We start from the raw sequence: 15,494 nt of genomic DNA on the forward strand, positions 1-15,494 counted from the left end.
TCTCAAAAGTTTGAAGAAACTCAGTGCTAAAGTTATTGGGCCCTCTGTGAGTGTTGAAGCGAATTCTCCCTCAGCTTCTTTAGTGGTTTCCCTAGTTACTGATCTTCCTATGATTACTACTTCTCTGTAAGTCAAACCTTGATGTATGTACATATTTTTGAGAGAATTACCTATTCAGCCAATTTTTTAAATTTATGCCACTAGATTTGTACAAAGTATTTTTACATGCTTTTACTGTTTTATTGTTATTAAATGAGATCATCCACTTTGTGTGGAAAGAGAGTGGCCCAAAGTAAGAATAAATACAGACTGTGGGAATGGTTTGGATGATTGGTTGAGGGCCTAGAAAGAACAAAATTAGAAAATCTGAGACAAGGAGGTCTGAAGAAAAGGTAAGTGCATAGGTCTGAAATGAAAAGAAACCCCTTTCCTTTTCCCATCATTTCTTTGATCCATATCTGTAGAATCCTTAAAAATGAGTAGCAGGCACTCTTTTAAGGTACCACCACCAGTAACTAAAATGTGTAAGTTAGAAATAAATGTAAAACCTAAATAAGATACCCATTACTAGATCTGTTATTTATTTTATTAAAAAAAAAAAAAAGGAAAGGCACTATCTTAGACTAAAATTTAGCCTTTCTATGGACATGATCATCCTCTTTGGGGTCAGTGAAATGAATGGATTGAAAATACTTTGAACAGCATCATCAGCATTCAGAATATCAAGCAGCACATCAGAGAAAAGGAAAAATTTGCTTGTTCAATCACTTCGAGAGATGTTATAACAAGAATCATCCTTTGCACAGACTGAGTAATGCTCCAGAGAAAGGATGCTGCCAAGGGCATTTCTGTTGGGAAGCATCCAACTAGCAGGGTCCATCTTTCTGCACACAACAGTGCAGGAAATCACAGGGCACTTGCTTCTGGATTCTTGAAGCTGGGAGTAATAACGACTCATCATGATACCAAGAAGATCAAAGGTATTTTAGTTAAATGACAATGAAAAAAAAATATTGAAACTAAGGGAAAAGACAATTTACAAAGCAATTTAGTTCTAAGTGTCAGAACTCAATTTGTTTCGATGGAAATCATTCAAACCAATGTCAAATCCTGAAAATCCATAAAATGTGTGGGGTGTGAAGTAGGAGCAAAACCTTTAGTCAGCAGAATGGCCCCTGTTGAAAATGGCATCTCAGAGAACGTGGGATGCCAGCTGTAGGGCTGGAGCTTAATTAATTGATTACACTTTAGACACCTCAAACCAACTCACACCCAAATATGAAAAGCTCTGTTACAGCCAGAGACTTGGAGAGCCCAGCCTTTGGAAGCCCACTTCAGACTAGCCCAGAAAATGCTTACAGTGCAGTCTAAGGGTACAGTCCCATTTTATAACCTACTAGCTTTTCTTTTTCTGTTAAAACAATATGCCAATAGAAGTAAGAGTGAGATAAAAATCAATAATGCATGCTGGAATTCTGCAGCGTAGTCAAAACATCACACAGACTAAGGCAGGATAAGAAAGGTCACCGCATTTGGAGCCCTTTAACTTACATCTGATGAAATATCGGTATGATAAACTCCTCCAATAAGTTTTTCTGACTCAATGTCAATGGTTTGAATGCTGACAATCCCTTTACCTACATAATGAAACTGAAAAACTCACGCTCTGGAAAAAAACAAAACAAAACAAAACAAAAAAACCTATGTGGCCGGGCACGTGAGGATTTTAAGTCTTCTCTATTTTTCTTGCTTTCTTATTTTATTCTCTACCTTAAATTTAGAGAGGCATATCTGTGCTTCTGGGGTGTTTTTTAAGATTTTATTTTTTTAAGTAAGCTCTCCACCCAACACAGAGCTCAAATTCACGACTCCGAGATCAAGAGTCACACGCTCTACTGACCGAGCCAGCCAGGCGCCTCTATGTTTCTGTTCTTAATAACTTATTACATTGGGGCTCCCTGCTCAGTGGGGAGCCTCCTTCTCCCTCTCCCTCTGCCTGCCGCTCCCCCTGCTTATGCAATCGCTGTCTCACGCTCTCTCTGTCAAATAAATAAATAAAATCTTTTAAAAAATAATAAATAACATGTTACATTATATTATAAAATGAAGGATATAATCATATCTACCTCAGAGGGCTATTATGAGGATTTAAGTGAGAAAATACATGTATTTGTACCATCATATTAGTACCTAGCAGATCATAATTTAATCATTTAATAAATAATAGATTATCATAATAGGTTAATATTCTGTCATGTTAAATAATACTAGTACTTAACAAAAATAAATTTGATTTTTCTATGGATCAAATTCTGTTTTGCAGGAAAATAGTAATACCTAGTACACTAATTTTATAACAACACAAAAAGCTTATAATTTGTCTATGAAAGATGCTCTGTATAACCAAAGAAACAGGAGTTTCATTTCATCATGAAGTACCTACTCAGTCAACAATATTTCTTTGATCAACTTTTGCTTTCCTCACTCACTTGCAAGCCCTTGAAAGCACATTGTTATTCCTTTTATGGAAGCTTTGTCTAGGAGAGTTTTGCTTGACACTGTTATAAGCAAAGAAGCAGAGAGCTAAGGAACATGGAGGTAAGGATTCATTATGAAAGAATGTTTTTGACATTTATAAAATGTCTGGAAAGGCAAAGGCCAAAAGTTTAATATTTAGAATGAGAAAGGAGGGGTTCTAAAATAAGCCAAGTGCATAATGTGCAACACGTGCCACAGATTTAATGATTAACCAGGAATGGTTTTAACCGGAATTTACAAAAGTTGAGTAAATACGGTGGACCGCAACTTATAATGCCATTCCTGATGCCTCTCAATTTAACTAAAAGTTAGAGCCCAGCAGAGGAGGAAAGTATGAGGATAAAAAGCGCTGAATCACTCTACTAGATTATCTTATGGTTCTGCAAATATTCACTCCCTCTCCCTGTCCCTACCACTTCCATGGGAAGAGTCTTCCCCTTGCTGTTGGGCGTGGACATGTGACTTGCCACTGCCAATGGGATGTCAGAGGAGAGAGCCAGGAAATGTGCTTGTGTGGTTGCTTTCCTTTCTTTCTCCATGAGAACACCATGCATCCTGGAGGATCAGAAACATGTAGAGCAAAACCAGACCCAACTCACAGCCTCCAGCCAAGTGCAGGCAAGCCTAACCTAGACCACCTGAGTCCCACTCAACTGCAGATGTGTGAGAAGTAAGTGCTGGGGCGCCTGGGTGGCTCAGTTGGTTAAGCGTCTGCCCTCGGCTCAGGTCGTGATCTTGGGGTCCTGGGATTGAGCCCCAGAGTCTCTTTCCCCCTTTTTCTCTCCCTCTCCCCCTCCTCACCATTTGCACTCTCTCTTGCACTTTCTTTCATATAAATAAGTAAAATCTTTTTAAAAAAAAAAGTGCTTATTTCTGCATGCCAGTGAGATTTGGTGGTTGTGTATTATGCAGCATTAGTATGGCAAGTGTTGACTGAGACAAGCACATAAAAGCCATCCAATTCTGGCACAGAAAAGGATCTTTCTCGTTTGCAAATGCCAAGTTAAATTAATAAAATGTAATGTAGGGCTTTCAGTATCTAAGATTTCACCTTTCTTTCTCAGGAAGAACCAGAAGGCAAATGTTGACACTGTTTTTGCAGCCCAGAAGGCAGAAGAGACCACGCCGTAAGTCACTCACAGCTAAACTTACTGAGGATAATTCCGATAAGATTGTCCATTATGGCAACATGTTTCAGATGAATTTAAAATGGGGGAAGACCCATAATGACAAATACATTAACGAAGAAGAATTTAACATAAATACCTAAAGTATGTCTTTGAGTGGTTAATTCAGATCTCTAATTACACTTTCCATTCATTCTTTCAAGAAATATTTGGTACCTATTTAGGAAATAATATGAGGAGCTCAAAATCGAATACCAATCCTTCTATGCATAGCGATAAAACTAGGGCAAACCATATAAGTAATTTTGCATTCTGTTTTTATCAGATTCATATTGTGAACACGTACCCCATTTTAAAAAATATTTTTCAAACACGTGATTTTAATGGCACATAATATTGTATCAGATAAGTGTAGCACAATTTATTTTAAAGAATATCCTTTTATAAAACTCTTTGCATTTCTTATTTTTCCATAGATTGAGTTCTTACAAAAGAAATTGCTCGGTTAAAACTTGGAACAAAGTATTCTCACTCCAGAAGTTGATGAAAACATCAGTTTCGTGACATTATCCCCAGCCCCTGATATCAGTTGTCAACTCCCTAGAAATAGAACGCATGAAAGGGAATGTTCTATTTGTGAGAATGAGGTGTGTGTGTGTGTGTGTGCGCGTGTGTGTGTGTGTGTGTGTATGTATGTAGCAGAAAAGAAAGAAATATGGGAGGGGCATATTTCTTATATGTATTAAGGACATGCAGGTCCTTAATAAGAGGTTCACTGCATCAAAAACTAATGATGTATTGTATGGTGACTAACATAACATAATAAAATAAAATTAAAAGAAAAAAAAAAGAAGTCCAGGGGTGCCTGGGTGGCTTAGTTAGTTAAGCATCAGACTCTTGATTTCAGCTCAGGTCATGATCTCAGGGTCGTGAGAATGAGACCTGTGTTGGGCTCTGCAGAGTCAGCTTGAGATTCTCTCTTTCCCTCTCCTTCTGCCCCTCCCCCTGCTCACACATACACTCTCTCTCTCTCTAAAATAAATAAATAAAATCTTTAAGAAAGAAAAAAAAAGGGGTGCCTGGGTGGCTCAGTCAGTTAAGCGGCTGCCTTTAGCTCAGATCATGATCCTAGGGTCCTGGGATCAAGCCCCTCATCAGGCTCCCTGCTCGGCAGGAAGCCTGCTTCTCCCTCTCCCTCTGCCTTCCACTCCCCCTGCTTGTGCTTGCTCTCTGTCTCTCTCTCTCTCTCTGTCAAATAAATAAATAAAATATTTTTAAAAAAGAAGTCCAGAGATGACCCAAGTTGCTGTAGCAACTGATAAGAAATAGAAAAATTGCAGTTGATAATTTGTTACGAACTTGTGCTTAAATGATTTAGTGATACATTATATAATCTTGTGAAGTTAAACATTAGAATTATGAAAAACAGGGCCGCCTGGGTGGCTCAGTTGGTTAAGCGACTGCCTTCGGCTCAGGTCATGATCCCGGAGTCCCTGGATCGAGTCCTGCATCGGGCTCCCTGCTCGGCAGGGAGTCTGCTTCTCCCTCTGACCCTAACTCCTCTCATGTGCTCTCTCTCATTCTCTCTCTCTCAAATAAATAAATAAATAAAATCTTTAAAAAAAAAAAAGAATTATGAAAAACAGTTACCAGCAAAACTTGGTACCTCTACACTTTCACAAGGAAACAGAAAAATAAATAATCCTATATTAAAATCAGTGATAGCATCCTTTTTATCACTCATCATCTATCCATTTGTTTAACAAACACTTTATTGGTGCCTACTATTTACCAGCACACTGGAAATGAAGAAATGAATGAGATAAAATCCTTGTTCCCAAGAGCTCACTGTAAAGTAGGAAAAACAAATGTGCAAAGAAAGTAATTACTCTACAGGATGATAAGTGCCATTCCAGAGATACCAACAAATCCAAAAGGAGAGAGTCAGAGCAGGCTTGAGCCCAGAGATGAGCATTTGAGCAGAGTATTGAAGGATAAAAGGAGTTTTCCAGGCAGAGAGGGGAAGGAAGGACTTCCCAGGGAGAACAAAGAGCTTGGACTCTGTCCCATAAATCACAGTAAACCAACTGCTTTGTCTTGCGTGGGTTACAGGTATGTACCAAAATACTGACTCCCTCTCCCAGGTGGGATCAAGCAGCTAGCATCCCTAGGTTAGTCCCCTCCAGCCCTGAACAGTTTCCCCCTTATTCCCAAGGGCTATAGACATATTATTTTCTACATGTGCTAAGGATGCAAAAAAAGGTTAGAAAGCACTGGCCCAGGTTACTGAGAAGTGACAGAGGTTTGTAAGGCCAGGAGTGATACCAAGATCACACTGGAATTTTTAACAGTTAACTTTGATAGTGTGATGGCAGCCAGGGGTGGAGAGAGACTGATTATCAGGTAGGTGAAGCAGAAAGTTGCAACAGATGATATGTTCAGATATATTTCCCGTCTCACCAAACAGCGCCTCTCCCTTAGGAGGATTATACTCCTACCCAGGGATGTTGGGCTTGGTCATGTGACTTGCTTTGGCCAAGGGAATATGAGCGGACAAGGCCTGTGCCCTTCCCTCCCCAGCAGAAGCTCTGAGAGCATCACAAGGTCCACCATTACACTGTTTTCGCTCTGAAAGAGGCCAGCACATCCCAACAGAATCAGCTTGGAGTGAAGAGGACACGAAGCAGGGCAGCAGCTGACCCACAAACGCCTTTGATTTGAGCTAAAAATGAATCTTTGTTGCTATAAACCACTGAAATGTGAGGGTTATTTGTTACAGCTGAAGCTGACGGACGCGGAGCCTGATGCGGGGCCTGATGGGCTAGCCCAGGCTGGAGAATACGATTGGAGGATACGAGTTCCCGAACTGACCATTGGTTTTCTGAGAGTCAGGAAATCAATCAACGGTGCTTGTAAGATGATTAAGTCAGAAGAGAAACACACTGCATTCCAATGGCCCTCAATCAGGGCTCTAAGAATCATGGGGTGGGGGTGGGGGGGTCTTTTACAAGGAAGAGGCGTCCAGCCTGGGCTAAAATGAGCATATGCATTCGTGTTCCTCCAAACTTAGGTTCTACAAACATCTGCTCAGCATTTATTTAGTCTAAGCGAGAAGAAGCTGATTTCCTAAAGCAAAGCTTGTTTCCCACCTTCTTAATGTTTATAATTCAAATGTTGGCTGTCCTCCTTGTCATCTTCACTGAGATTCCACTCCAAAACAAAACAAAACAAAACGTAAACACGCAAGAGCACTGGTAAACACTGTAGATTTCACTGAAGAGATGAAAGACAGGCTTACACTGCAGAGCAGATAACATTTTGCCGGGTGGGGGGAGGGGGGGAGTCTCGTTAAACGAGTCTTTTCTCCAAAACCCTCTTCTCAGCCTCATACTTAAAACTTTACTCCATTCCCCAACGCCCCTTCCTGCACCATGAAACCCCCCTCGTGAAACCCCCTGCTCTACACCATCTGGGAACGCACTGAAGACAGCACAGTCCACCCACTGCTGCTTAATGCTGGCAATGTGCTAAGACAACTGGTTAAAGTAGATTTGAAATCCCTGAAGTCGTTCTTCAAGACGCTGCCGTGAGCACCCTCCCTCCTCCACGGTTTACAGGAAGTAGAGATCTGGGACTTAGCTACTCAAATGTGTGAATTTCTACCACTGGTGAGGTTTCAGGTTCACAATAGCTGGAAAATAAAATGCCCTTTGAATGTGTGAACATTTACCTGATGCCAGGAGTCACATCTTAATTTGAGGCCATTTAATTAGATGCCTTTCTCCTAACAACTAGTTGGAATCCTCCGTCTGAGGGGACAAGGGTTTCAGGGACAGAGGTGGGGGGTGAGAACAAAGGGTGCAGAGATGGTGATGCTGACAGCACCCCCCACCCCCAACCCAAGCGTCCAACCCAGGGAAACTGCACAGCAGGGTAACAGGGGAGGGGCCTCGAAGGAGAAACGGAGACCCCCGAAGCATTGGCCTTCTCCATTTCACAGTTTGACCCAGATCAGCCCTGGGACAGCTTTTCTTCTATCAACATCATTCCTCTTAAATTCTCATGCAAACCACCAGCTCAAATCTGAAGAAATCCTCTTTGCCACAGTGTGTGACCATCAGAAAGAATGTGCTTGTACTCCACCCACATCCTCGAGGAGTGACTTTACCTTTTGGGTCAGGTCACTGGCTTCATTGATGTACCGATCTCGCTCCTTTTCCAGCTGAAAGATGATCTTTCTCTGCTTCTGAGCCTCATCCTTGTAGTTCTGGATTTCTTCCTCCAGGTTCCTCTTGGCTTGCTCATGGAGCTTTACCAGGTCTATCTGTTTCTGGGTCGCACTGACCGCCTTAAGCATATTCTAAAAATAAGGACAACAGAGCAGTCACGTTACTCAAAATGTGTGGGGATTTTTGGATAAATTTACCCCCATTTCATCCCTAAAATAATTACATACATTGTTTTTTGGGTGAATAAAGATAATCATATTCTCTACAGCTTATTTAGAGCTTACTATGTTAATTTTGCACAAGGCAAACACGTACATAAGTACACTAAGTGACCACAACATCCCAAGGAAGTGAGCACTATTTTGCTCCCATTTTAAGGGTAAGAAACTGACACTCAGAAGTTAAGGTGCTTGCCTACAAGTTCATACAACAGGGGAGTGGCAGAGCCAGGATTTGGGTCCAGGGCCGGCCAACCCCAAAGGTAAACCCCATCCCAGCTCTGGCCTTGTTCCTGTGAGCTTAGAGCAATTGAACCTAATCACATAACAGGGCTTTGACTACAAAGTAAAATAAAATCAACTCGTTGAAAATGCAAATATCTAGAATTAACATATGATCCAACAATTTCACTCCTGAGTACATACACCCAGAAGAACTGAAAACAGATGTTCAAACCAGAATTTGTACATGAATGTTCACAACAGCACTCGTCCGTCACAAAAGCCAAAAGGGGGAAACAACCCAAATGTCCATCAGTGGACGAAACAGGTCATCAAAATGTGGTATATCCACACAGTGGAATATTCATCAGCCACAAAAAGGAACAAAGTCCCGATACAGGCTACAGCATGGTTGAAACCTGAAAACATTATTCTGAGTGAAAGAGGCCACACATAAGAGGTCACGTATAACGGGATTCCAGTTATATAAATATCCAAAATAGTCAAATCCACAGAGGAAGAAAGCAGTTTCTCTAGGGCTGGGAGAAGTGGGGAATGCGGCGGGGGGGGGGGGGGGGGGGGGGAGTAACTGCCTTACAGGTGCAAGGGTTCCATTTGGAGTGATGAGAATGTTCTGTAGCTAGAGCGCCGTGATAGGTGCACGACACCCCAAATGTACTCAAGGGCACTCACAGTAAATTCTGTCTTTTGTGTATCTTACCACAATAACACAACAACTAACCCAGTTTCTTAAAAAATGCAGATGCCTGTGTCCCAACGCCAGAGATTCCGATTCAGTGGATCTGGGAGGGGACACGCGGGCCAACATTCTTTTTTTAACACTGCACGAGTGATTTCGGCTGCTGCAATGGAAATTCCTAGGACTGGCTGCCCAAGAAGCCAGGTTGTGCCCCAAAAACGAGGAGTCAATAGTTGTTGCAGCTGAGCTCATGCAAGAGGGTTCACATCTCCGGCCATAGGGGAACGGACCAGGGACTTTTGAAATAGGGCCTTTAGCTTTCTGCAATTCAATAGAGGACATAAACTTGGGAGCTATTGGTGATAGCCATTTTTTTGCCAAACAGACTGGGAAACAGGGAGGCATTCTTCCCCAAAAGAGAGGAACGAAAGCAAAAACTCAGCAGGAAATCCAGTGATGGCAGAAATCCAGTGGCTTTCTGTGTGTCCCAAGAATGTCAGGTCAGCTTCCTATCAGTTCCCGAGGCCCAGCTGTATCCTTGGGTCCCACAAGGCACCTGGTGGTCCCTTCCCAAATCTCTAAGCAGTACGGACCTGCAGCCAGGTCCGAAAACCACTAGAATATAAACACACTACACCTCAGTTGGGTGATGATGCAGAAAAAAGAAAAGGTCAACTTGACTTTCAAGCATTGAATTAAACATCCACTCTATAAAAGATAAAGCCACTTTAACATGACACTGAAAAACGAAAATATATTAACACTGCTGCCTGGCAAAAACATGTCACTCATTCATTCAATGAAAGGGGCATTTCAAATCAGTGGGGAAAGAATGCATTATTAGTAAAGGTTGCAGAGGGTTGGGTGCTGTGCGAGGCTCTAAGGAAGGATGCACACTGGGCAGAAAGGAAAAAAAAAAGTATACCCTGCCTTGGAAGAGGAACTGACGTTAGTCAAATCAAACAAATAAATGTGAAATTAATGTTGTGCTACATGTCCTATTGTGGCAGAAGATCTATTGGTTGTCTATCAGTATACATAAAATATAAATGGGTTAAATGCATGTCTTAAAAACACGTTTAAAAATCTAAATCTAGGGGCGCCTTGGTGGCTCAGTCATTAAGCGTCTGCCTTCGGCTCAGGTCATGATCCCAGGGTCCTGGGATCGAGCCCCGCATCGGGCTCCCTGCTCCGCGGAAAGCCTGCTTCTCCCTCTCCCACTCCTCCTGCTTGTGTTCCCTCTCTCGCTGTCTCTCTCTCTGTCAAATAAATAAATAAAATCTTAAAAAAAAAATCTAAATCCAACAACATTGTTTGCATGTGCAAATTTATTGAATAAAGGAACAGTTTCCAGGATCATCCAAAAAACAACGATTTTCTAAGGAGCGCTCAGCATGTAAAGGTAGGTAAACTCCTATTTCCTGAGATCCCTTAAATAGTCTTCTTTAAGCTTCCAGAGTGGTCTATTTTGTCAATATTTGTTCAATTCTGGGAAGCCAAAAGAAATAATGAAAGTTGGAGTAAAAAAAATATAAGCTGTTCCTACTTGATGAGATGACTGTCTGGGCCTAAAGCCATACACTGCTCTGGAAGCAGCCTCCCCACTCTCCACCTGGCCCTTTGATTTTTCCTCCCTGGAGGAAATCCCTGAGCAGGAAAGTTTACCCTAAATCCTTGGAACTAGTTAACCTCCTAAGAGTGACTGTCAACGGAAGGAATCCTCTAAACTGGTTTGGAGAGGAAAGGGGTAGGGGTAGGTGTCCTCCCTTGATTGGAAGCTTTCTAGGCCTCAAGCTCCTGCAACCCCTCCCTCAGCCTTGGACCAGACTGAGCTCAAAGACTAGGAGATATAAAGGCTGAAAACAAAAACAAAAACCTACAACAGTCCCCAAAAGATGGCGGGAAGTTTTATGGCATCAACTGGCCTTTCTTATACCAAACTCCTCGAAGCTAAAATTGTATTAGCATTCATTTGTATCTTCTGGATTAGCAAAAGTTGCAGATTATAGATATTAAATTCAGAAATTTTGATCAACCGCTTAGGATACCAAATAACACACCAGCAAGAGAATCAGAATCCACAAAACGCTCTTAAATCTCCTGTTCGTTTATATGATAATTCCCCAAAGTCCCTTCTTGCTCACAAGTGATAATGCAGTTTCAGTTCTCAGCCCGCGGATGGTGGACTGCGCCCGGCAGCTTGGAAGAAAACTGACCACGATGATTTATTTCTGATCTACTTTTGTTCGCTTCAGAGTTTTCTTTCCCCAGCACAACGGGTTAGAGGCAGATATCATAGCGTTAGAGAAAGACATTTATTTCCCAGGGCTATGGGAACACACTCACCTTATTTAATATGTCCCTTTCTCTCAGAAGCTCATCCATTGCTTTCTTATCAAGTTCTGCTTGTTTCTTTGAAGCCTCCACCTCTAAATGGCCAAGGAGAAGAAGAAGAAATATGGAGCCGACCCAAGAAAGAATCTGCCAAGGCCAAAGCCAATGCGACACAGAAACGGCTTTACACGTTTATCTGCAGCTATAAAACTCCTATTTATTGAGTGTTCCATGATCTATATATTATCTATTATAACTCAGTGAAGGAGGTCTCCTGTCCCACTGAACACATGGAAACTGAGTCTCAGCAGGATTAAGCCACATGCCACCCATCTGCGACCGAGAGGTGACAGGGCTGAGGCTGGAGCATGGTTTCTCTGACTCCAAAAGTCCTTGCTCTTTTTAAATCTTTTTAATTATACAAGTAATTAGGAAGACAGAAACAAATGAGACATCCAAAATGAACAAAAGGGAAAAAAATTCAAGTCAAGCAGAATCTACTTAGGATTTTGATAGGTCTCTTTCCAGACTTTTTCCTATGCAAATATGTGTGTGTATAAAAATACAGATATACACACATTCCTATATATATACACAAAAGTGAATTATACAACACATACTATTTTGTAGCTTGCTTTTATAATTAACTAACATAAAATAAATGCCTCTCTATATTATAAATAGGCATCTACAACAGAATTTTAATGGCTCTGTGATATTTCACTATACGAAAATGCATAATTTATTTCACCAATCCCCCACCTTAACATTTAAATTGCTTCCACTTTACTTATTTATTTGCAATTATAAGCCATATATCTGTGAAAGTTCTTATTCATTTGTTACTCTAGAATAGGAAGTCCTGGATCGAAGGCGATTAAAAAAAAAAAAAAAAGGCATTTCTCTCCTACTGTCAAATTTTGCTCCAGAAAACTGATAGCAGTTTAAATCCACACCCAAACCACCACTGGGTATCATGCTCTTTGATCTCTTTGACAATCCAATAGATTATTAAAACCCTATGTCTGTATTTAGTTTACATCTCTTTGATTAGTAGTAAAGTTGACTACTTTTTCATGTTTAATCACCATTTACTTGTATTTCTGTTTTTAAAATTGCCCACACTTGCCCTATGCCCATTTTTCTCATGAATTGTTTATCCTTTTTGTGGATTTGTAAGAACTCTTTATATATAACAAAAATACTAACTCTTTGGCAATATTTTGGTCAATTTGCCTTTATATAGAGAAACTTTGATACAGTAAAAAAAAAAAAAAAACAACCCTCAGCTTTTATTTCATTAAATCTTCTAGATCTTGGCTTTCTGGTTTCCACATCTGGTATTAACTTTTTTTTCCCAAAAAATAACTTATTGTCATGCTACCATCTTCTCAACAATCCATACTGCACGCTGGTGTGAAATAACACCTTGATCTTGATGATAACCTTGGGTCTTTTTGTGCCTTTTCCAATCTCTTCCATTGATCTGTTTTATCAGGCATTTTCACTACACTCTTTGATTACTGAAGCTTTATAATATTAAACACCTAGTAAAGCAAGTGCTCCCTCATCACTCCTCTTTTCCAGAATTTTATGGCCATTGTCACCTGTCTATTCTTCTGGACGAACTCTAGAATCAGTTCTCAAGTCCCAACAATATAACTTACTGAAATTTTTATTGGAAATATTAAATGTATAGATTAATTTAGGCAGATTTATATCCTTATCATATTGCGCTTTCTCCTCCAGGAACTTTGTATATCTATTTTTCAAGTCTTCTTACTTTATACCCCTCAATAGAATTCTGTAGCATGTTTTATATACATGTCTTGCAGATATCCCGGTAACTTTATTTATAGATATCTTATTACTTTAGTTGCTACTGTGAAAAGGGGTTTTTCCATCATATATTCTAACCAATTCTTTGTACGAGAGGAAGCTATCGATGTGTATATATTTATTTTATAACCTGTCACCCCAGTGAACTCTCATTAGTTCTGGTAGTTTATTGTTAGTTCCTTGGGTTTTGTGATAGCAAATCATAACACATGGAGGACTTGTGCTCCTAACTATTATGTCCAATGCCACTCTTTGATCAGGCACATCAAAAGGAAGAGGTCCCTAAGAAGAAATAATGATGTTAACGAGATCTATAAAATAACCAGAGGAGAGAGCATGATGAATTCTGTAAACATGATTTAAGAATGAAGAATTAGGTCCAACACTGAATGAATAATTTTTTTCAGAACTATTGCAAGCAAAAATACAGAAATTTAAATGTGGGAGTGTTTTGAAATTCACTAAACCAGTTACAAAATATGATCTAGTAATTCCGTTTTTCTTCCTGTCACTGAAGACATTAGATTGTAAACTCATGCAAGACTGTAAGCATTCTGAGGGCAGGGACCTCCATGCACCCAAAGCCAACCTTAGTGCCTGCACATAGTAGGTACTCAGTCTATTGAAGGAATGGAGAAATTCTCAAGCCACAACTGTACCTCAACAAAAGATTATTTCCTGATGTCTTAGAGGGAAAAATATCTGCACTGTTCAAAGGCTTACACAACACACACAGTTGACCATTGAACAACATGGAAGTTAGGGATGCCAATCCCCCACGAAGTTGAAATCCACATATAACTCTGACTCCCCCAAAACTTAACTACCAATAGCCTACTGTTGACCAGAAGCTTTACTGATAACAGAAACAATCAACTAACACATCTTCTGTATGTTATATGTATTCTACACTATATTCTTACAATAAAGTAAGCTAGAGAAAAGAAAATGGTATTAAGAAAATCATAAAGAAGAGAAAATACATTTATCTGTACTGTATTTATCGAAAAAAATCCACATATAAGTGGACCCACACAGTTCAAACACATGTTGTGCAGGGCCAACTGGATTTCTGATAACCTTACCTAGAGATTTAGGTTTTACCTAACTTTTAGTGAGGCGATGTATGTTTTTATGCTGTTACGTATGTTGCCTCATTCGGTGACCTACAAACTCACAGTAGCGCACGTAAGGTCGACAACCTATTCCTGCCTCACATACTCTGGTGTAGTTAAATTCAAACCCGGATCCTCCGTCTCTGAGTCCGGAGCTGTTTCTGCCACACCAAATTTGACTAGTAAATCCTATTTTCAATTCTATTCTTTTTCAGAATGAGATGGCATTCTATCTTACTACTTATATAAATAGTAATAAGCCTGGATAATAATAGATGCCATTTAGTAAGCATTTACTCTGTGTTAGGTACTAGCCACAATGTGTATTAGCTCATCTCCTCCCGCAACAGTAAATACAGTGAAGGCGGGATCCGAACCCAGGTAGACATGACTCCCTAGTTTGTATCCTTAATGGTTTTTCTGTGCTATAATGGCCTTCCATGGCACTTAAATTTTTCCTCCACAGGGCAATGTGATAGCTGGTAAAACAAGTGTCCACCACATGGTAAAGGACTAACAGAGAAAAGAATTTAGGAGCCTTTTATTTTTGCCCCACTGATTCTTGTCCCAAATACTGTTAGTGGGGGACGTTCATTTTAGTTTATACCCTATCTTCCATGAGAAAAGGGACTAAAGCAGAAGGTCATGTAGAACCAAGACCTAAGAGTACATATGTTATTTAGTCCAGTGACAAGTATGGAGCAATACTTTTGGCTGGATTAAAATTGTGCCAATATAGTCTGTTGAAGAATTTTTTAAGGTAAGAAAGTTTAAGATATTCAAAATGATGTCCCCTACATATTGGCTGCTTACCAGCTTGAAAGTTGTTTTTACTGATTACATTTGGCATGGTTTGTGTTTGTACGCACAGAGCCCTGGGTTACCAAATGACATTAGTCATCAATGAAATGTTTACGAAGGAATAAAACAAAGTGCAAATGGTTCCTGGTTTACCTCTCTCTAATCCCAAGATCTGATTTTTTAGAGTTTCCTTGTTCTGTTCCACTTCTGACTTTTGATCCTCAATCTGGTGCAATTTCTTATGGATTTGTTCTCTGATTTTGTTGAGCTTCCCAATGTCAAGCCGCATCTGATGGACTTCTTCCTCTTTGGCCTGTAATTAATGAGAGAGCATTAACCAGGACACTCAGTAAATAAAGGACCAATGACTT

The 15,494-nt window shown here is 40.2% G+C and overlaps 1 protein-coding gene and 1 long non-coding RNA gene across 3 annotated transcripts in view; one reads left to right on the plus strand and one right to left on the minus strand.

Moving 5' to 3' along the window:
* The window catches only part of CFAP58 (cilia and flagella associated protein 58), an 86,896-nt gene that overhangs the window by 59,888 nt on the left and 11,514 nt on the right, over positions 1–15,494 (minus strand). Inside the window, exons 6-8 of the mRNA XM_036077167.2 lie at positions 15,277–15,436; positions 11,381–11,463; positions 7,834–8,025 (exon numbers count right to left, since the gene is read on the minus strand). Coding sequence (XP_035933060.2) covers positions 7,834–8,025; positions 11,381–11,463; positions 15,277–15,436 — 435 coding nt within the window. The remainder of the gene's footprint in view (positions 1–7,833; positions 8,026–11,380; positions 11,464–15,276; positions 15,437–15,494) is intronic.
* Positions 3,070–6,575, plus strand: LOC144382449 (uncharacterized). Of its 2 annotated transcripts, none has more exons than XR_013449434.1 (3): positions 3,070–3,208; positions 3,603–3,665; positions 6,445–6,575. It is a non-coding gene; the product is annotated as an uncharacterized LOC144382449 (long non-coding RNA). The 2 variants fall into 2 exon arrangements; XR_013449433.1 differs by lacking the exon at positions 6,445–6,575 and adding an exon at positions 4,142–4,473.

This window comes from Halichoerus grypus, chromosome 7, assembly GCF_964656455.1.
Source record: "Halichoerus grypus chromosome 7, mHalGry1.hap1.1, whole genome shotgun sequence".
NCBI lineage: Eukaryota > Metazoa > Chordata > Mammalia > Carnivora > Phocidae > Halichoerus > Halichoerus grypus.